This window comes from Anopheles stephensi, chromosome 3 (genome assembly GCF_013141755.1).
Source record: "Anopheles stephensi strain Indian chromosome 3, UCI_ANSTEP_V1.0, whole genome shotgun sequence".
NCBI classification, from domain to species: domain Eukaryota; kingdom Metazoa; phylum Arthropoda; class Insecta; order Diptera; family Culicidae; genus Anopheles; species Anopheles stephensi.
In genome coordinates this window covers 9,613,131-9,634,852 of record NC_050203.1, presented here as the reverse complement: position 1 = coordinate 9,634,852, position 21,722 = coordinate 9,613,131, and the positions used below count along the sequence as shown (strand labels likewise).

The window sequence follows — 21,722 nt, the reverse complement described above, 5'->3', positions numbered from 1 at the left end:
GACTTAGCTGAGGACCTAGTTTACCAAGTCTTCTGCTTAGAGCATTGGGTCCCATGACTCATTGGTTGTGGATTTGACTCCCCCAAATCAAAGCCTTCACTATCCGACGCCTCACAGATAAAATGAAGTCTGGTAAGAAGCTGAGAAGTCAGAATTGTGTAGACCTCTCACGGTGTCTACTTTCGCAAGAAAGCAAGTCTGCGTACGATTTTGGGAGGAACCCCAACATCACCCTGACCCAAAGCGCTGTTGTTGCGAAAATTTGCCACAAAAATCATTACCTGTGAGGATTTCGGTAATAAGATGGTTCGCTCAACCCAACAATCCAACGCCGCCTTGATCGCCGATCGATCGTATTTGCGTGCTGGCGGATGTTGTTACTTGTTTTATGTTGTCATGTTCCACGCGCTCTCCACTTTGACATCGGGTCATTCCGCGAACTAATGTCTGCCCTTAACTCGTCAATTTTCGTCAACAACTCCCACCGGCAAAACGTACCATCTGGGAACCCGACATGTCCTTCGTGTCGGTAGTGATTTGTTGTGGTCTGACTGTCTTGTTGGATACGTCTTATTGGCACACCCTGAAGTGATGACAAGGTTCACACGGGCACGATCATGTGCGAGCGGTTGGTTCCGAAATTAAGGGCATTACCATGCGCTTCCGGTTATTTGGGAACTTGCTGTCCCACACAGCTCTTGAGATAGGTAGAGAAGCGAAATTGAATGCAAAAGACTCTTGCCAAGCTTATGTAAATGATCAAAGCAGAGCTGCACCTTGACCTTCGCGATTTGGTGCAGCAAATCTTTCGCTTTTAATCCACGGAAAAGCTATGCCTCTTTTCAGGGCATCCAATCGAACATGATCCGTTTACATAACCTACCTGTTCAAGATGACCCAACCATTTGACTCTGGACATCGCTGAAAGTCGGCGAAAATACATCCCGCAGCTTATCTTCAGTGCCATAAATAATTGAATTCCAAGCACACGGAAAGCGATCTATCAGATGTTGCACGAAAAGCTCATTGGACTCGACTGTTCCTTACGATTCATCTGCCAGCAGTTACTTACTCTTTCCCGGGGCCAATGGGCAAGTGATCGTGCTTTTAGTGCAATGAGCCTAATTCGTCACGTCACGCGTCACTTTACCGACACTCTCGATTTGTCTCGATCCGGGCACGGAAAAGAGGCTACCACAAATCGATAGAGCACCGCCAAGATAACAGGCTCGTGCTGGATGCTGTGGCGTGGTAATGGGCAACAAATTATCGACCCCCAACGCCTCGAGGGATGGATGAACCGCAACGATCCGCAACGAGTGGATGGGCGACCTTTACACTGGTCCCGGCAACAAAGAGAAGAATCGCTGATGTCGCAGCTATTACGGAATCGAGCGGAGGACTAGATGTTGCACCACCGAGATGACCAGGCTCAAGTGGCAAGTGTCTGCTCAAAACAGCACAGAATGAACTGGGTGGATATTGAAATTCTAGCCCAACGAGCGAAGCGCACCATTTGTTATTGTCCCATCGAGCACGGCGGAACTACCATTCATTTATTTACATATACCAATCTTAAGAAACGCTTTTCTTTCCCTAGTGTTTAAAATATGACTGCCTGATCGCCGAGTTTGTAGTAGAAACCGTGCTCACAGTTTGCTCCTTCGCATTGGCCTGCACCCGCCACGGATGCCGGTCGTACGGGAGTTTTGCTGGAGAAATCACCGTCAAAGCCACCGTTTCCGGCATTCTGTCGCTGAGGCCGTGCCGATTGCTGCTGTCTAGCTGGTGCTGGGCTAGCTTGCGGTCTTGGCGTGAATGGAGCGGCCGGACGTGGAGTTTGCTGGGCCTGTTGTCTGGGCTGCGAGTTGGGCTGGTTCCTCGTTGGCGGTGAAGCTGTCCTTGTCGGTTGTGCAGCCTGTTGCGGACGGGGCGTAATGGGCTGGACAAATTCGTTGGCCGGCGATTGTCCTCCAGCGCTATCACCTTGCGTGCGAGATCCGATAAAGAAGGGGGCTGCTGTAGAGCTGGGCACTATGCTCACTCCCTGAGGTCGATAACCGTAGCTGGGTGCGTTTGTGGGTCGCTGTGGCTGGTACTGCGGCTGGAGCTGGTACTGCGGCTGCTGCAGGAACTGCTGCTGCTGGGGCTGGTACTGCTGCTGCTGGAACTGTGGCTGCTGCTGGAATAGCTGCTGCTGAGGCTGGTACTGCGGCTGCTGCTGCTGCTGGTACTGCGGCTGCGGTGGCAAAGGAGCCTGCCCGATTGGACGATTTCCCTGAGGCACCACGACCGTACTTACTGGCTGGTAAGTCGGATCCGTGTAGATGATTGTGGTCGGTGGACGTACCTCGATCGCTTGCTGAATCTCAACGCAGTACGGTCCAACGCCTCCGTTCGTACAGCAGAACGGTGGCTGACCTCCGTTGTCGCACGTTTGGTATAGTGGAGTCTGCGGAATGTCACAGTTTGGTCCAACTCCTCCGTTCGTGCAGCAGTACGGACCGACGCCTCCGTTCGGACATCCAAGAAACACGACCGGTGGTTGCGTCACGGGAACGAACGGATACGGGGTCGTGGGTTGTGGAGGCGGTGGTGGTGGTCGCGGTCTCGTCGTCGTCGGTGGCGGCCTTGGACGCGTCGTTGTTGGCGGTGGCTTAGGACGAGTGGTCGTTGGCGGAGGTCTTGGGCGGGTTGTAGTTGGTGGAGGGCGAGGTCTTGTAGTAGTTGGCGGAGGGCGAGGTCTGGTGGTAGTTGGCGGTGGCTTTGGACGGGTGGTCGTTGGCGGAGGTCGTGGCCGCGTAGTTGTTGGTGGAGGTCTCGGACGAGTTGTCGTCGGAGGCGGCTTAGGGCGCGTCGTTGTTGGCGGAGGTCGTGGCCTGGTCGTCGTTGGCGGTGGCCTTGGACGAGTCGTTGTTGGTGGAGGTCTCGGCCTTGTCGTCGTTGGCGGAGGTCTTGGACGAGTGGTAGTTGGTGGCGGCTTGGGACGCGTCGTCGTTGGCGGAGGTCTCGGACGAGTGGTAGTTGGTGGCGGCTTTGGACGTGTCGTCGTTGGCGGAGGTCGCGGCCTGGTCGTCGTTGGCGGAGGTCTCGGACGAGTGGTCGTTGGCGGAGGTCGTGGCCTCGTCGTCGTTGGCGGAGGTCGCGGCCTGGTCGTCGTTGGCGGAGGACTCGGACGAGTCGTTGTCGGTGGAGGACGCGGCCTCGTCGTCGTTGGTGGAGGTCTCGGACGAGTGGTAGTTGGTGGCGGCTTTGGACGCGTTGTCGTTGGCGGAGGTCTTGGACGAGTGGTCGTTGGCGGAGGTCGTGGCCTCGTCGTCGTTGGCGGAGGTCGTGGCCTCGTCGTCGTTGGCGGAGGTCGCGGCCTGGTCGTCGTTGGCGGAGGTCGCGGCCTGGTCGTCGTTGGCGGAGGTCTCGGACGAGTCGTTGTCGGTGGAGGACGCGGCCTCGTCGTCGTTGGTGGAGGTCTCGGACGAGTGGTAGTTGGCGGAGGTCTTGGACGAGTAGTCGTCGGCGGAGGGCGCGGCCTAGTGGTAGTAGGTGGCGGTCTCGGACGAGTGGTAGTCGGCGGTGGTGGAGGACGAGTCGTTGGCGGTGGACGAGGTCTCGTAGTTGTTGGTGGTGGCGGTGGAGGTCTCGTTGGTGGTGGCGGTGGAGGTCTCGTTGGCGGTGGCTGCGGTGGAGCCGGGATCACAATTGGTGGTGCGCTCAAGACGCAGTCAGGCGTGTTTGCTCCATTTGTACAGCAGTAAGGTCCAGCTCCTCCATTCGTGCAGGCTCCATACACGAACGTCTGCACCTGCACGATAGGCGCTCCAGTATGGCCAGGATGTACAATTATCGGCGGCAAAGGTGGTACATCCGGCAGCACACAGTTCGGTCCATTTCCTCCGTTCGTGCAACAGTACGGTGGAACGCCACCCTGCGGACAGACAGGTGCCGTGGGCTGACAGTTCGGTCCGGATGCTCCTGGTGCGCAAGGCGGCAGGTAGCCGTTGTCGGGTTTCTTGTTCTGACAGTGTGGACCATCACTCACCAGACACAGTGGATCGTCTGGGCGATCGTAATGATATCCGTTCTCATCCTTTTGGCCCGATCCTCGTCGACCAATGTCGGAAGTCGTTGACTCTTGCTGAAGCAATGCCTTTAGCAAGTTCTGCTTGTTCACAGACGTAATGAGGAAGCTTTCGTCCGGTGAAGCTTCCCCCCGCGAGGCCCCTACCAATGCCCCTAGGAAGAGTAGGAAAACAATCTGCAGAAGAAACGACAATAATGGTAGAGAAACGATCATCCATCTATCCAATCTCTTGTCACATAACGCAACCACGATCACTTTTGCACACTGTCGCCAACCACTCGGTACACTTCCAGCAAAAACGCGCGGCGTACCTTGTTTTCCATCTTCTTCCGGCACGCAACGCTCAACTCCAGCTAAATCCTAATGCACTCTTCGGTGTGGCGGATTGGTATCCTCATACGCCCTGATGGACGGAAACCATAAGACACTACCAGCTACACCTTGCTACACAGAACTGAGACTAGTTGAGAGAATCCTTTGCGTGGACATATTTATACCGTGCCGGTCGGGCGATAGTGCAGTCCAGTTTTTACTGCCCCGAAGATGTCTCCATCCAACGCACGCGGGCTAGCTCAGGCTCAGGTGCGATAGTGGTCCGATATTCTTGCCCAAACCATTTCGGTCCGCGTTTTTTTTGGCTCATTTGAATATGGAACCAAAGCATTTGTTTTTTGCACCCATCTCCGCGCCGGCCGACATCTTCGGATGGTGGGCTGCGCGAATCTTCGAAGATCCATCCAGCTATCATCATTCAACACCGGTGACCTTCGACAGGAACGCGAGGCACCGCGCCGTGTGTTGGGTGAAAGAAATTTTGCAAACTGGCTGGCTGAACTTTGAGGCACCGGTGTGCCTCAACGCTAGAAAGAGCCGGCCAACCGGTGTGCCGAAATCTAAGACGGCCACCAACCGTAGCAGGACAGGGCGAAAAAAGGAACGAATCATTAAAAAATCTTTTGCCAGAAACAAACATCGGACACAACGTGCAGACAAAAAAAAAATCTGTCAGCAAACAAATGTCTCGGAACATTCAGATGACTTCGGTCGAAAGTGAAAACTGGTTCTCTGGTGTGTGTGTGTGTGTGTGTGTGTGTGTGTGTGTGTGTGTGTGTGTGTGTGTGTGTGTGTGTGTGTGTGTGTGTGTGTGTGGTGGACACATGATAAAGTTCGCGAAACGACCCGACCGAGCCGGTCAAAAGCTGTGGTCTAGGTGTGCGGTAGTACACATTATGCGCTGGACGAGTTCTGGACGAGTTGAGCAAGGCAGGAAATTGATCCTAGCGTGACATCTCCAGACTGCCACTGCCGTATGTTGTTTATCGAACTCGAAGCCACCCAAAAACAGATACTGGCGAGTAAAAGTCAAGGATGTGCATCATCCACCAGTTGATTGATGTCAGCCATGATGAGATGAAAATTAGCGAAGATGCTTATCATCGATAAGTGGGACTTTGCAACTATTTACATAGTCCTTACTTAGCAATCCACTGCTCCAACGAAGAATTACTGAGTCGCTTCCAGAATTGTAGAACAGAAACCGAGAGGACAGAACATCAAGGAAGCTTAGTTCCTCACTCCGCAATAAGTTCTACTCCAAATTTCCATTCTGCATCCATAAACTTGTCGGTCGTTTGTCGTACCAGTTTCGCTGTGTCCTACCCCTCTATCTGGTGCTGGATCCTATATGACCTTTTGATATTTATGCCCGCATCAGAGTCTACCGCGGTCTGTTCTAATGCTTTCGTCCCAACAAGCGTTCGGTGTGCTAAAAAGTTGAAGAGGTGAACTGGTTATGGCCTTGCCTTGTTTTGGCCGTTTCTTATCGAATGGCACTTTTGTTGTAGCTTTTTCCAAAATTAAATGCATGGAATTTGTGGACGGGTACGTTGCCGCGGAACTGGTATCAGCATCAGGGGTCGCAGCATTTCTTCGCCTTGTCTAAGCCCAGGATGAGGATTTAGAACCCTGTGTGGTGTGCAAATGGGACAAAAATAATATCAGAATGGATGGCGGTCGTTTTAAGGACCAGTAGAGGGCAAGCGGAGGCACCGAACCGGATGTTTTCGGATGAATCGTTCTAAATTTATGCGTTCGTTTAAATTTATATGGCGTACGGTAGAAGTAGATCGTGCTGCTGATTGTTTCTGCTTCTGTGAGAAAACTTTTTGATGAAACCCGTGTCTAGTTTTGGATGGAAGAGGCCTAGGATTAGAAAACGTTCTCTAAGTGGAGTATATCTTGAATGATGCTCCGATAGACTTTTAGGCGAACTAAAATCAACTAATTTTAAATCAACCAATTTTTAAGTTCTAACTGCGTCAATGTCGAAAGACGACAGGTCTTCAAACCTTTGACATTTGACTTCTAAAAGAATTAAAAAAATCATCTCACTGCAACGACCTCACTATTGATAAGATGTGAATAGAGCAGACAAAAAAAACTGGTAGAATCGAATGCAGAGTTCAACGAATTGATGCAAATGTCGTAGCTCTGTTTAACATACCAGATGTGCCTGTGCTGCTAAACGGCCCGTCTGCAAGACTGTTAAAATGTCTCGAGACTTTCAATAGGCAAATAGGCAAAATTCTATTTCGCAACAGTTCGCCGGGTCCACCTGCTCATTCACTGGGTGGGTCTTGGGTATCCAACTCGTCCAAGTGTGTGTGTGTTGGTTAACAGAATAGCTGATATCACGATAGCGGGGTACATATAGCACCAGTGTCTATTTAAATCAAATCAGTCGTGTTGGGACAGTTGACGGGGCAAGATGCTTTACGAGCTGTGGCAGGTTCTTCCTACAGAGATTCATCCATCCTGGAAGCCATTTTGGTGGACATTATAAGAAAGTGTATTCATTGTCTCTGGAGCAATATTAAATTTAGCCAAGTGAATTAATTTAATCTCTTTATTGGTAGGCGACCCGGTGCTAGATGCGACAGCCGCGCCGGTCTTCACACTGCTGAACTGGGGTTCAGATCTCATTTGGGCCGTTCCTCCATAGTGGGGACTGACTATCCAACTATGCGATATCAAGCTACAAATGGCAGGCATGACCGTAAGAGGTCGTTAGGCCAAAGAAGAAGAAGTTATAGGCTCCGTAGGTCTTGTCGTACCATGTCTGGCTTCATTGTCTTATTTTCCCGTAGCTTGATGATGATCAGTCCTGTACATGTTGAAACAGTCTATAAGGAATCTGAACTCAGTTCTGCGATGTTAGAAACCGAGGGCTCAGTCAATAATACTACTAGATCGTCCCTGAAAATCGCGTAATAGACTTTGCGACCAGTTATTATGATCTCTAGAAGCTGGGGGCGGTCCTGTGGCCGAGGCGACAGCGGCGCCGATCTTCACACGGCAGGGCCGGGGTTCAAATCCCATCCAGACCGCCTCCCCGTACGAAAGGCTGACTACTTTTCTACGGGTAAAATTAAGTCACAGAAAGCCAGAAATGGCAGGCCGAGTCCTCTCGAGGTTGTAGTGCCACAGAAGAAGAAGAAGAAGCTGGGATAATAAGTAATTTGAGTGTCCCTGACGTCTCTATGTAATCTATGGAAAAGTCTCCAGTCAAAAGTGTTTCTTCTTTCTTCTCCTTACTTACATCGAAAGGTCTTGGCCGCTCATGTCTGCTTTTCTGTGGGATGAAGTACTCGCAGCTGGATAAGTCTTGCCTAGATGGGACTTGATTCCCGGTCCTGACCTGGGAAGATCGGGGCCGCACGAAGACCGATCACCTCTGCCACCAGACTGCTCAATAGTCAATAGTGTCCACGCCATAGAAATGTAGGGATTAGGGTATTAAGGTGTTATAAATTAGGGATAATTGCAGGCGATGGTCGCCTTCTTTTAAGGCCTAACGACCTCCAAGATCATGCCTGTCATTTCCGGCTTACTAGACTTAACGATACCTCGTAGTTGAATAGTCGGTCCTCACTGCGGGGGAATGTTCCGAATGAGATTTGAACCGCCGTCTTGCCATATGGAGACCGGTGCTGTTGTCGCCTCTACCACCGAGCCACTCCGAAACTAGACCTTATTCAGCCTTAAAGTGTATCCTTACTATATTAAATACCTGTCACAACTCGAATGCATATAACTTCAACCGGACCTTAATAAACTTAATAAACTTAACAAACAAACTCAGACCAATATTAATTTGTAATTCACAAGCAACATAAATCACAAACCCTATCATGCAGGATCCCTTGGCTGTCCAAAGTTCAACATCCTCACAACCGCATCTTACTAAATCGTTTGTCAAGGACCGTATTAATCATACTGCCGACACCGACAGAGAAGAAAGCAGTCTCGCAAACAAAAAGGTCAAAATTTATCAACATTACCATCGGGCTTTCGCATACGCCACCGGTGGCGCCAAATTGTAATTCATCAAGTTCGCAACTAGCTCTGGCTAATACAAATCAAACGCACAAACTAAACCGGCTACCAAAAACTTGGGTAGCCTTGAGCGAGTCTGCCTATCGTTTCGCATACACCGTCCAACTTCTGCTGCTGGCATAAACATGATCGTCCCATCCGCGCCCTGCTCAAAAAACCCGCCACACTGCTGCTCATCATCCCGCGATGCTCATTATTTATGCTTGCCCAGGCAGGCTACCTCGGGCAGAAGAAGGTTCCTGCGGTGTAAAACATTCATAGCCCAAAATCTTTTGGTCGAACAGCAATTTTTACTGTCCAGCGCAACCGAGCCCGGCCGGTCGGTTATGAATATTCAGCTGAAGAAAGCGCCCACACCAACATGTGTGCCCGGGCTCAACAAACGAACCACCAAGAATGGGGCGTCAAAACAAAGTCTAACCGATGTTTGCCGCTGTGTGTCGAAAAAACGTAACCCGACAGATGACGGTGGCGGCTCTCTGTGCTGATGCAAACATCCGAGATCCGACTGCGATTGCGAAAAGCGTGCTGGCGAAATGGCAAACGAAGTCGGTTTTCGGTTGCGTGCATCGGTTGCCACGACCTTGCGTGACCGATACGTGCAGTCAGTCAGCGATCCCGTGATCCCTGCTGCGTCGTTCCACTTCCCTGTGTGAGTGGAAAATCGTTCCTGACACGTGCAGCATTTCCGTTGCATTACATCCGGCCCAGGCGGTTGATTGATTTTGATTGATTCCGATCGATTCCGGACTGTTCGGACGCATCCTTCCCGATCGGCATGTTGCGAAGTCACGCAACATCAGGTTCGATGCTCGAGAAGGTTAAGCTTTCGTACCAACATCCCCATCAGCCATTTGGACGCGACCTTGCGCCAGAAACCTTAACACTATCGGCTCGTGTCTGCTCGTTTTTGTCGGGTGCATAACTGCAACTGCAAAAAAGAGATGGTGGCCATCAGAAAGGATAACATTGATGGGCGGTTGGTTGGTTGGTTGGTTGGATTAGCATTGTAGATGAGATGGAAATCATATCGCCTAATGCGATCGGTTGGTAGAAAAGCGTTTAAAAATAGACTAGCTCATTAGGCAGTTGGGCAATGGCCAGGGAGTGGTTGGGTTGGTTTTGATTTAATGGGTTGACAGATGGGCGAGTATTTGTGGTCGTGAGGACTTATGAAAACTTGGAAGTTATTACGTTAAAACAGATCCAAACTAAGGAACTCTGCCATAAAGATTCGCATTGAGTATTGACCGGGGATTCAATCTAGACGAAGCTAAGGTTAGGAAGATGCATGTGACTCAAAAGAATTTTAAACCAGATATGGCTGGACTCATGTGGGAAGTCCCACAATGTTGCCTCGACATTCCAATGTCTATGGAAGGTGACTCAACCATCCCGAGTCCCCATAGCCACCGTAAGAATTCGAAATGACCTTCAATTGTGCTGTACCTTGGAGTAACTAGGAGACGATCCTCAGTCAGACTAGGCCTAGTTTGTATTGCTCAGAACCTTGCGTGGCCGGCATTTCATCCTCAACATTGAAATTATCAATGTAGCGATTTGTATGATCAATACCTTATAAATCATTGCAAGGTATGTACTATCCGTGAACAGAAAACGGCAATCATCGCTCGTCCAATACCCGTTTGAAGTATTCGCTGCAACCTGATGCCGAACGGTGCAATCGAAATGAAAATTAAGTTGACAAATTACGATTACGAGTCACCAGCGGCCACAGCGGCGATCATAAGTCAACGCAATCGGTTACCCTTTACCCCGAAACCATCGGCTGGAATTTCGCATCCATTAACACACGGTCCGGACTGATCGATGTGCCTGCCTTCAGCTGAACATGTGCGTTGCCTGGGAACGAGCCGAATTTGCAGTATTGTTTTATTTTTGTGTTAAGTAAAAGAAGCCGGAGTTCCGTTAAGGTTAATGTTTGGCTATTTTGGGACAGCCAGAGTTCACCATAGTTTGTGCAGTATTGGTCACTTAATTACTTAGCTTAGTGCTAACAGCTTACAGATGGCTAACGGTGTACGATCATCACGTCATAAATATTCACCCTGTTATCAGTAATGGGCAACATTAATCAAAGCTAGGAAGCATATAAAATTTTGAGCGAATCATTGAGTAACAACAACACACTCAGCTAGACTCTAAGTCGAAGAGTCACATTATTACAAATTTGTTGAGCATTATCATTTAAATTGCCATTCAAATCACATTTGAAGACATTTGGCTGTGCTGTTATATCCAACTTAAAAATCTATTGTTAGCATCTTCGAATGTGTCCTCCCACAACACCACAGCTTTAAGCTACAGTTTAGTGGCTTGATGTATGAGAAATCTCATCTGTCACAAATGGTAACCAATTCTAATCCGTCATCGATTAGGCCTAACCACACACGTTTACCGACAGAGGCTGGCCGATGATAGATCGGCCACGTTTAAACCGGTGTCAAACAGCAGTATGAGGCGTGGTCAACAACACCTTGAAAGCTCGATCCAATCCGATCCATAAATTAGATGAGGCTACAGGCTACCACGCCACCAACTCTCGGCGGACCTAGACGACGCAATCTAATCAGAGTCCCAAATGTCACACTCTCGGCCACAGATCACGATCCCCGGCCAGCAGTTGAACCTGACCGATAAGGTACGGATTAATCCTTCGTGCTAGGAATTGCTCAAGGAAAATGAGTTACAGGGCAAGATATTGGAGGTTTTCGGTAGCGATCAAACCAGGATCTAGCTCGCTCCACAGTTCGTGAGCAATTACACTGTCTAAGGCAGCAGTACATTCTATCCAGCACTGGTACCAAACGGCAAGTGAAGATGCTGCCAGTGCACAACGCTCGGTTAAGCGTACGGTTGCGGGATGACGCCGGTACTGACCTTTCGTTCCCTACCGACAGCCGCGCATTCACACAGCCCGAGCATAATAAGCCCGACTCTTGGAGGGATCGCACGATCACCCCCCGGGGAGGGACCAACCAACCAACCGACACTCTCACTCTCCGTGCAGATCGATCTCTCGCTCTCGGCGGTAGCGCTTAGTAGACGGCCCGTCCGCAGCCTCCTCCAGAAACGGGTGATGCGGTTTGTTTGCCATCACTGTACCACGGGTACCTACCATTGTTTGCCCCTACCGGTGAGAGCGAATCTGATCATTTTGAAGAGAGCGCTTCTGCGTGAGCGCCTTTGGAGGGGTGTGCGGATCTCGAAGATCGGGGCTCACGCACCCTTCGGTACAGGCAAGTGGCCGGTGCACTTGCGGGCCACAACTAATTCTCGCCCCAAAGTTTCCAGTGGGGTGTGTGCGCTGCTCACACTTGCTCACTGGCGATTCGTCTCGCTCGCACGGGAAGGATGAGCTTCTGGCGGTGCTGAGATGAGTCTCCTGTCTAAGGCCACACGGAGGTCCCCCTCCCCCACCCGGGAGCCGTCAACGCCAGGGCCGTCTGACCAAACCTAAAACGCATCGTCGGCCACGACGATATAAATAAACCGTGCCATACGGATCGTTCGTTCAGTCGTGTGAACCTAATGTGACCGGGTGCTAGTGTGACCCACACACACACACACGTGTCCTCGCAGTGCACGCGGCGACGATCGAGGATTCTGTTTTTCTTATGGTGGTAGTTAAGTACAAGTGCGATCCTGCGTAACGACGAGTTGTGAAAACGGACACTCAAAAAGGACACTCAGTGTGCTCAGTGGACGCCCTTTCGTAGCGTCATTTTCGGAAAGTGTTGAGCGATCGTACAAAACAAAATGGTGAGATTAGTTCTATTCACTATCACTTGCTTGCTCCATTCGTGATCGAACACTTCAACAATTACATCCGGCTAGTGACATTTGCTCGTACCGTTCTGCGTGCTGATCGTGCCTCGTGTGGATGTATGTGTGTGTGTGTGCTGTTTCTTGCGTGGGATCCCATTCTCCGCCATTTAAACGGTTCTCCAGTCAGTGAGCACGTGCACGTATGATCGGAATGTCCTTTCGAAGATGAGTCTTCCCTGTCGATGCGAGGCGGGCAATTAAGCTGTGACTTTTGATGAGCTGCATTAGTAATTGGACATTAGCATAGCATTTTACCTGGTAATGCTAGTGGACAATGGCGGCAAAAAAATGGCCGCTCCATACTTTGTTGCAGTCCCTTTGTGACGTACGCCCCAGTCGTGAGAGATTTATTCGTGTTTTTTTTTCACTTCTTCTGGCAGTGAAGTTTGCTCCATTCTACTAGAGACTTGTCACAGAATGGGATAAGGGAAGAGGGAAAAAAATTATAAAGCAACAAGAAACAAGATGGAAGCCTTTTTTGGATGCGAAAAAATGCAGCTTCACAATTGCAATCTGCAACGAGATGCAAACAAGAGAAGAGGAAAAACACAAGCGGCAAATATTAAGCGCAAAAAAGGCAAGCAAAACGACAAGCGTCTTACAAGCACGCGGGCTCATTTTGTTTTATGTTCCAAGACGAATTTTCCCGCACGGCCGCGTTTTTTCCCTCTCTCTCTCAGTTTTATTACTGATTTTTTTCCCCCATTTTTTTGCCCTGTACATTATGATGTACATCATGACTCCCCATTTTGGTGTGGTGTCGGTTGGTCGGTAGGGTTTTCTGGAACGACGAAGCGCTAATCTCTCGCTTGCTCATCGCTAACCTTTTCGGCTCTAGCCCAATGTGTGCCACCAACGCGGGCACAGATTATTAGTTTTCCTTTTGCGCGTCAGTTCGATCGGATCGGCCCCAGCGATTATGCAATGCCGTGACGCCCTCAGCATCGTGCCACGGATCGCATCCTGTGTAACTTTCAGCCAACGCCGGGAATACACGTTTTTATGCGGCGACGGTGCAACATTTATGTCAAAAGTGGTTGGTAATTTTTCGGAAGGCCAACGTTGGTCATTTTCCCACCGCCGCGTTGCTGGGCGAGTTGCGTTACTATTCTTGGATGCAGCGGGCCAGCTACGCCAACTGCTGCTGACATTTCAATCAGTGCAGGAATTAGTTTTGGACAAAGCAACTCCGTCTTTGAATTTGAATTGGCATGCTGGTAGGCACAAGGGATTCACTATTCGCACACATGCCACAAAACCCGTGCCACAGTTGCGTTTGTAACCCCAAGACAACATTTATCACTCTCGTCTTTGCGGTTCTGTTTTCTGCAGGTTTTTTTCGTGCTCCTTCCAAACCAAACGACGATCATGATCTAACTCAACATAAATGCGCTGTACGGGGCTGTGTACCTTGTCAAAGGTCGTCCACCTTCTGCCCAGTGGCTAGGGGCGTAAAAGCTCGATGGAGTCGATGCTCAACCACACTCCGTTCCGCAAGGATGGCAGGTTTAAAAAGCGGTTACGAAATCCCGGGGTACGGATATGCACACACACAGAAATAGAACTGTGACACGAACTGTTTGCTTGGGGCGAATTGACAAAAATAAAGCCTGCCTTCGGGTGTGAATCGAGATGATGGATGGAACACGTCGCTCCAGCCAAAGAACGTCTTGTTCAAGCTAGCACACTGATTTATGCGGTGGATTATCGTCTTCGGATGACTCGGGTTAATCTGAGATGAGAATTCTGTGAACGAAACAAAATTTACCTCAGACGAGATATTGTGACGATCCTCATCTGTGTGCCGAACAGCTTACGCCAGAATACAGGGGGATCGAAAAATGACATTGACACGAGAAATGATGGCTCGTGCTAATGAAATCTAAGTCAAAAACACTTTGAATTCGCACCCAAATCCCCAGACACCACACACTGCATGCTTGTGCAAATATCGATGATCGAGTGTAAAGCACCGAGCCCGGATCTTGCTTTGCGCAGACTGTAATTTGTAGCTGATGCTCTCCAGCGCTGCTAAGGTGATCCTCACTCATCCATCAGTCTACCAGCAGCAGTAATAACACTCATTACACTACTCACTACTCATCAGTTTAAATCACTTAACACGTCTTCGGTGTGTACAGTGGAGTCACACCGAGCGTGAGAGGGTGCCCAAAACAGTTTGCCTACACACCTTGCTCGCTCGCTTGCTAGGAGTCCATGAGAAACCGTAGCCGATCTTCGCCAAACCTCACCCAAACCCTCGGTGCACTGGGTCGTGGGCGTTTTTTATCTGTTTGGCGTTTGGCCAGAAGGGCGAACGACATTCTAACGGGCGCGAAGTTCGCTCGGGCCATTCTGCCACTCAAACCCACCCAATCGCCGGAGTAAACGGTTGCGGTGTTGATTAATGATGCGCTGAAAAGTTCAATCGATTCCAATTGAACCGCGGAGCGGCGGCACGACCGGGGTTATGTTTTTGTTCGCCCCAAAAAGAGGAGTCCCAGTAAATAGGGCAGTGCGATTCCTATTTATGTTGCACCATAATCAATTTGCAAACTGTGGCGTTGCATTTGAAAGTCCAGTCCTTTTGGCAGCAAAAGTTGGTCCGCTTCCCTGGGTGAATGGCTCATCGCAGCCCTCCGAAAGGAAATGTCACCAAGTAAGGGCAGAAGATGTTATGAAAGCTGTTGGTGGTCGTTCACGCCGTTCATTACAAACTGTTCGATAATTGAAAATGCTAACCCAAGCAGATGGGCGTCTCGTTGGTGCAGTGTTTCCTAAGAATTGAGAGGCCAGTGACTGGCTGCTGGCACTTTCCTGCTTTCCGTTTTTCTCCATTTGGCAAAAAGAAAAGAAGACATAATTTTCGTGCTCCAAAAAATTGAGTCCAAGGGCGCCAATCTCGCTGCCAAATCAAGCGAGCTGTACATTAGCATACGCGCATGTTTACAAAATATGCGGCGCATAATCTTTCCCTCTCTTTATAATTAAATTATAAAAATCCTCTTTTGATCTGGGTAGCGGCAGTGGAAAGCTTTACGACCTCGTCAAGGTTACAGTGTGCTTGACATCGAACATTCGGAGGTCTTATCGCTGGGGGAGCCGAAAGGCAGAGGTTCGGTTCGTTCGATCGATTACTTAATGATCGGCGAGCAGTCCCAGGGCAGACATATCGACGGGCGAAAGACGAAACACGCGAGGTTTATGGCCTAAGGGGCTATCACCGTCTTCATGTGAAACTCACCAATCTTCGTCTTCCTCTAGTCAGCAAAAAAGGGTTTTGGGTTGGGCGCATCTTCAACGCCTAATCCGGTCATCCATCATCCGGATCGGGCGACTGGAGACATGCAGTAACGACGATTTGTCATATCACAGCACCCTAGTGATTAGAGACACCCAACACTTCAATGTTATAAGAAAAATGAAACCCCATCGTGCAAATAAATGCAAATATGAAGCGCTTGCGACACACTCTAGCGCAGTGATTTAAAACGGTCCATGTCTTCCAACAAAAAAAAACTTGTTTGAAGTTCATCCAAAACCCCCCTCTGGGTATGCAAATAGACCCTCACGAAAGCATGACCAGCTTACACGATGCATTCGTGTATATTTATTTCGATCTTGATGTCCCGGCTAAGTATCTACGGAAAATATATTGCGGTCAGGGTCGCTAGTGGAGAAAGTTGCAAAGATGGACGCGTAATTTTTGTCTATTTCTGTCGTGACAAAATGTGTGCAGTTGCTGGTTATTGCCTTTTTAAAGGCATTCGTGCAAATCGTTAAGATACTGCACACTCTGTAGCGCCAACGCTCAGCATCCGATGTCCATTTGGCTTGACCCCGGGGGGGCAAAAACCACGCTACGCTGGGGCTGTATGAGGGTGCCATCTTCACCTGCGCCTTTACCTTTAACATTTGAGCGCTTAAGTTATGTCATACAATTGCGATAAACCGCAACAACAATACCTGGTTGTGTCTGTCGGTGGATGGGGTGCTGCATCGTCGATCGATGCAGTCAAGATGACACTGCAGGGAAAGGCGCCACAATCACTCGCACCTAGGATGTGTGCTCGATTGATACATTGTGGTTTGCAGGTAGGTAGTAAAAACGATCGATAGAACGAGCTGCATCGATGTGACAGTCGTCCCGGTCGATGCAGTAGCGCAGTAACGCTCGCTCCGTATGAAAGATTTCAACGAGAGTGAAGCGACGAACCCGGATGCACGCGAGCACGATAACATACTAAAGTGGTTATTGTTTAATCATGTTCGCGGAAAATAAATTCTTGGCAGTTATTTACTTGTCATAGAATCCTCTCCTATAAATCTATTTTTGTAATATGGCTTAATTAAATCAATCCTGCCTTACCCAACACCGATGAGCACCTTTGGCGGCAACCTTTAATGGCAACCTTCCCGAGCAGGGGTTACATACCACACCTTCGCCTGGCTGGCCACAACAAGAGCGCTAAGAATCTCGGGCCACAATGCTATTGCCAAAAAACGGAATGATGAAATAGATGAAAGATGAAACCAATCGTTCCCAGCAGCAGTTGCCCGATGAGCGATGAAAGTAAAAGTTGAACCTTTAGCCGAACCCACAAAAAAAACACAGAACCCATATACCCACGCACGCGTGTGTACGAGCCACACACGGAAAGTAGGTCGCCGACGATCTGTACCTCTCTTGAGACACTCGCGCGCGTCAGTTCATTAGGTGACGCGAGAAAAGGCGCAGATCGAGCAGATGTTCCCACCGTGATTGCCATGGCAACCACCAGCCCAATGGCCGGAGTCCAAGGCTACCATAATCAATCTTTTACCAATTATCGATCAAATTACAATTGCGGGCGGTTTGCGTGGTGAGGATCGCAATTCGGATCGCCAGCCAGCTATTTCGGTTCGGAAAGGTTAGATTATCGAGCTCAATGCTGGACTGGAGGCGGATTCAGTATGAAGATGTTCTTATTCTCTTCTTGGATCGAGCAATGCCCCTTCAATTGCTACACGTGCTTCAGAGGTGTGATGAATGGTGGCGATCGATTCTAAGCAAAACGATGATTTGCTTCTTCTTGGTCCAATAAGGCTGAATATAGGCCCCTTTGTTGCGAAGGTGTAATAAATTGATCGCCGTCACCATCCGACGCCCACGCGAGGTGGCACGCAGCAGCGTTCGCATGTTTGATTTGTAACAGCATCGAGCATCTCCGGACGACGTCCGGACCGTTGCCCGTCTTGGTGGTTAACCGTTGGCGTAAAAACGTAGCGAATGAATTGGAACACTCACAATGAAGTTCATTCACAGGAACGCATTTCATTTAACGCATCACACCCTCCGGTAACTCTCCTGCTTTTTTCTTTGTAGCGATTGCTAGTGCTGCTGGGCTGTGTGCTAGCGGCATCTAGCGGCAATGCCGAGATTACGACCGTCCTAGGACAGAACGGGTACGACTATACCCCACCGAAGGTGCCATTCCCACCGCCACCGAGCTGTCCTGCCGGGGGAGTCCCACCCTACTGTTGCACGAACGGTGGACAAGGACCTAACTGTGTTGTCCCTAGACCACCACCGCCTCCACCACCACCGTCCTGCCCGGCCGGAGGAGTCCCACCGTACTGCTGTACCAATGGAGGAAGTGGACCGAACTGTTACGTGCCACCACCACCAACGCCTCCACCAACTCGACCACCTCCACCGCCTCCGCCAAGCTGCCCGGCCGGTGGTGTTCCTCCCTATTGCTGTACCAACGGAGGAACTGGCCCCAACTGTTATGTCCCACCACCGCCAACTCCCCCTCCGACTCGTCCACCACCTCCACCACCGCCAAGCTGTCCGGCAGGTGGAGTTCCACCGTACTGCTGTACTAACGGAGGATCGGGCCCGAACTGCTACGTGCCACCGCCACCCACTCCACCTCCAACGAGACCTCCCCCAACCCGGCCACCAAGCTGCCCGGCCGGAGGAGTTCCACCGTACTGTTGCACCAATGGTGGACAGGGACCCAACTGCGCGGTTCCGACGAGACCACCGAAGGGAGACGAGTACCTACCGCCCTGCCCGAACGGAGGTGTAGGACCGAACTGTGTGGTACCGACACGTCCGCCCGTAACTCCGGCTCCAAGGTATGTTAATGTGCAAAGAATCTTTTGAAACACTCATTACTCGATAATCCATTGCTTTCGACGCAGGCCTCCATTCGGATGTCCCAACGGAGGAGTTCCACCGAATTGCTGTACCAATGGAGGACAAGGACCTAACTGTGTGATTCCTAGACCACCGCCACCACCGCCAAGCTGCCCTGCTGGAGGTGTTCCACCTTACTGCTGTACCAATGGAGGAACTGGCCCCAATTGCTACGTCCCTCCTCCGCCAACTCCACCACCAACTCGCCCACCGCCTCCACCACCGACTCGTCCACCAAGCTGCCCAGCTGGAGGAGTGCCTCCTTACTGTTGCACGAACGGGGGAACTGGCCCGAACTGCTATGTGCCACCGCCGCCAACTCCACCACCAACAAGGCCTCCTCCACCTCCACCGACTCGTCCGCCGAGCTGTCCTGCTGGAGGAGTACCTCCCTACTGCTGCACTAACGGCGGTACTGGACCAAATTGCTATGTCCCTCCGCCACCAACTCCCCCACCAACTCGACCACCTCCTCCACCGCCGACTCGTCCGCCAAGCTGCCCAGCCGGTGGTGTTCCGCCATACTGTTGCACCAACGGAGGCACTGGCCCTAACTGCTACGTCCCACCTCCGCCAACTCCACCACCCACTCGTCCACCTCCGCCACCGCCGACTCGTCCACCGAGCTGCCCAGCTGGAGGAGTTCCCCCTTACTGCTGTACCAACGGTGGAACTGGACCGAACTGCTATGTGCCACCACCGCCGACTCCGCCTCCAACAAGACCTCCCCCGACTCGTCCACCAAGCTGCCCAGCCGGAGGCGTTCCTCCTTACTGTTGTACGAACGGTGGATCAGGACCTAACTGCGTTGTGCCGACGAGACCTCCGCCACCAACGACCCAAAGCAATCAGTATCTTCCACCCTGTCCTAATGGAGGTGTTGGTAAGTAGAGACATCTGTCCAAGCGCATCTAATCCAATTTCTTGATGGAAATGTTGTTGACGAATTGTTAATTTCCGTAGGACCCAACTGCCAAGTACCGCCAACTCGTCCTCCCAGCTGTCCCGCTGGAGGAGTTCCGCCATACTGTTGCACCAATGGAGGATCTGGCCCGAACTGTTATGTGCCACCGCCTCCGACACCGCCGCCAACGAGACCACCGCCTCCACCACCGACCCGACCACCAAGCTGCCCAGCCGGAGGAGTTCCGCCGTACTGCTGTACCAACGGAGGAACTGGCCCGAACTGCTATGTTCCACCGCCACCAACACCTCCACCAACTCGGCCACCACCCCCTCCACCAACTCGTCCGCCGAGCTGCCCTGCCGGAGGAGTTCCGCCCTACTGCTGTACTAACGGAGGCACCGGCCCGAACTGTTACGTCCCGCCTCCGCCAACTCCACCACCTACCCGTCCACCTCCGCCACCACCGACTCGTCCGCCAAGCTGCCCAGCTGGAGGAGTCCCTCCTTACTGTTGCACGAACGGAGGTACCGGCCCGAACTGTTACGTCCCACCGCCACCAACACCTCCACCGACAAGGCCTCCTCCACCTCCACCGACCCGTCCGCCGAGCTGTCCAGCCGGAGGCGTTCCGCCATACTGTTGTACTAATGGAGGAAGTGGACCGAACTGTTATGTACCCCCTCCTCCAACACCTCCACCAACACGTCCTCCACCTCCACCACCAACTCGTCCACCAAGTTGCCCGGCCGGTGGTGTCCCGCCATACTGTTGCACCAACGGAGGCACTGGCCCCAACTGCTACGTCCCACCTCCGCCAACTCCACCACCCACTCGACCACCTCCGCCACCGCCGACTCGTCCACCGAGCTGTCCAGCTGGAGGAGTTCCCCCTTACTGCTGTACCAACGGTGGAACTGGACCGAACTGCTATGTGCCACCACCGCCACCAACTCGTCCACCACCTCCACCGCCAACTCCTGGCAAGGATAACGAATACCTTCCTCCATGTCCTAACGGAGGAGTCGGTAAGTACAACGAACGGCCAATAGACTGAGCAAACTAATGACAACTTCATTAATGTTCCTAGGTCCCAACTGTGTCGTGCCAACCAGACCACCGCCTCCGCCTACTCGTCCACCACCGGCATGTCCGGCCGGAGGAGTTCCCCCCTACTGTTGTACGAACGGAGGAAGTGGCCCGAACTGCTACGTTCCACCGCCTCCGACACCTCCGCCAACTCGACCACCACCACCGCCAAGCTGCCCGGCTGGAGGTGTCCCGCCCTATTGCTGTACCAACGGAGGAACTGGCCCTAACTGTTATGTCCCACCACCGCCGACTCCACCTCCGACTCGTCCGCCACCTCCACCACCGCCAACCTGCCCGGCAGGAGGTGTTCCACCTTACTGCTGCACGAATGGAGGCAGTGGACCAAACTGCTACGTCCCGCCGCCGCCCGCTCCTCCACCAACACGTCCACCACCACCACCACCCGTATGTCCGGGCGGTGGCATTCCACCGTACTGTTGCACGAACGGAGGTTCCGGACCGAACTGTGCTGTACCGACGAGACCTCCGCCGCCTCCGACGAGCCCTGCACCTAGCTGCCCTAACGGTGGTGTGCTGCCTTTCTGCTGCACTAACGGTGGCCAAGGACCGAACTGCGAAGTGCCGTCCCACACGCTCGAGGAAGATGGTTACCATTACAAGCGGCCCAGCAAACCGTTCACGTTCTAGCTTTAGTTACAGCGCAAGCGCCCGGAAGCTGTATTTTATGTTCATTTAATTTTGTCTTTACTATTTGCTTAAGTTGATTCGTTCATCTGTGAATAGCAATAAACGCAAACGCCTCTACTCATGTACATTTTTAACAATTGGTGTGTTTTTCGATTGTTTTTTCTGTCTGTTTTCGAGCGTATTCATACAGTTGTATGTATCCAACGTACAAGAGTTAAACGAATTTAAAGCAAAATGGTCCAACTTGTTTGATGCTATCTCAATGAGTCCAAAAGCAGTAAGAAAAATGCGAGAAAATGTTTAAGATAATTAAGATAGCAATGAATTAATAATAGATTGTTAATGCGACAAAAATGTACGAGAATTAAGAGAGCGTCGTGGGATAAATGAGAGCAATTTGAGAGAGAATGGGAAAATGGGAACAAATAGAGTGAGAGAAAATCGATAGAGAACGGAGTGAAAATTGAGAAAGTAATGAGAGCACATGGAGAGCTTAGAAGCGAGAGAGAAGTGATAGAAAATTGAGAGAGAATCGAGAGAAAAATGATAGCAAATCGAGAAGAAAATGAGAA

General features: G+C 51.1%; 2 protein-coding genes and 1 long non-coding RNA gene across 3 annotated transcripts; 1 reads left to right on the top strand and 2 right to left on the bottom strand.

Annotated features, from left to right (window-relative positions):
- Window positions 1–1,515: 1,515 nt before the first annotated feature.
- On the bottom strand, window positions 1,516–4,552 carry LOC118513074 (basic proline-rich protein-like). The gene is made up of 2 exons (XM_036058424.1): window positions 4,390–4,552; window positions 1,516–4,252 (listed from the first exon to the last, which is right to left on the bottom strand). Exons 1-2 carry the CDS (start codon window positions 4,399–4,401, stop codon window positions 1,604–1,606), a joined length of 2,661 nt encoding a protein of 886 aa, XP_035914317.1. The 5' UTR covers window positions 4,402–4,552; the 3' UTR covers window positions 1,516–1,603.
- A 7,307-nt stretch (window positions 4,553–11,859) lies between these two features.
- LOC118513071 (basic proline-rich protein-like) lies at window positions 11,860–21,287 on the top strand. The gene is made up of 5 exons (XM_036058421.1): window positions 11,860–12,256; window positions 17,688–18,445; window positions 18,512–19,389; window positions 19,470–20,438; window positions 20,501–21,287. Exons 1-5 carry the CDS (start codon window positions 12,254–12,256, stop codon window positions 21,148–21,150), a joined length of 3,258 nt encoding a protein of 1,085 aa, XP_035914314.1. The 5' UTR covers window positions 11,860–12,253; the 3' UTR covers window positions 21,151–21,287.
- Window positions 12,409–13,855, bottom strand: LOC118513073. The gene is made up of 3 exons (XR_004906394.1): window positions 13,733–13,855; window positions 12,578–12,728; window positions 12,409–12,498 (listed from the first exon to the last, which is right to left on the bottom strand). It is a non-coding gene; the product is annotated as an uncharacterized LOC118513073 (long non-coding RNA).
- Window positions 21,288–21,722: the final 435 nt, after the last annotated feature.

Bases quoted from the DNA above. Each gene is read 5' to 3' on its own strand.
- LOC118513071 (XM_036058421.1), top strand. The intron at 18,446-18,511 runs GTATGTTAATGT...CTTTCGACGCAG, and splicing joins CCCGTAACTCCGGCTCCAAG to GCCTCCATTCGGATGTCCCA. The intron at 20,439-20,500 runs GTAAGTACAACG...TAATGTTCCTAG, and splicing joins ATGTCCTAACGGAGGAGTCG to GTCCCAACTGTGTCGTGCCA.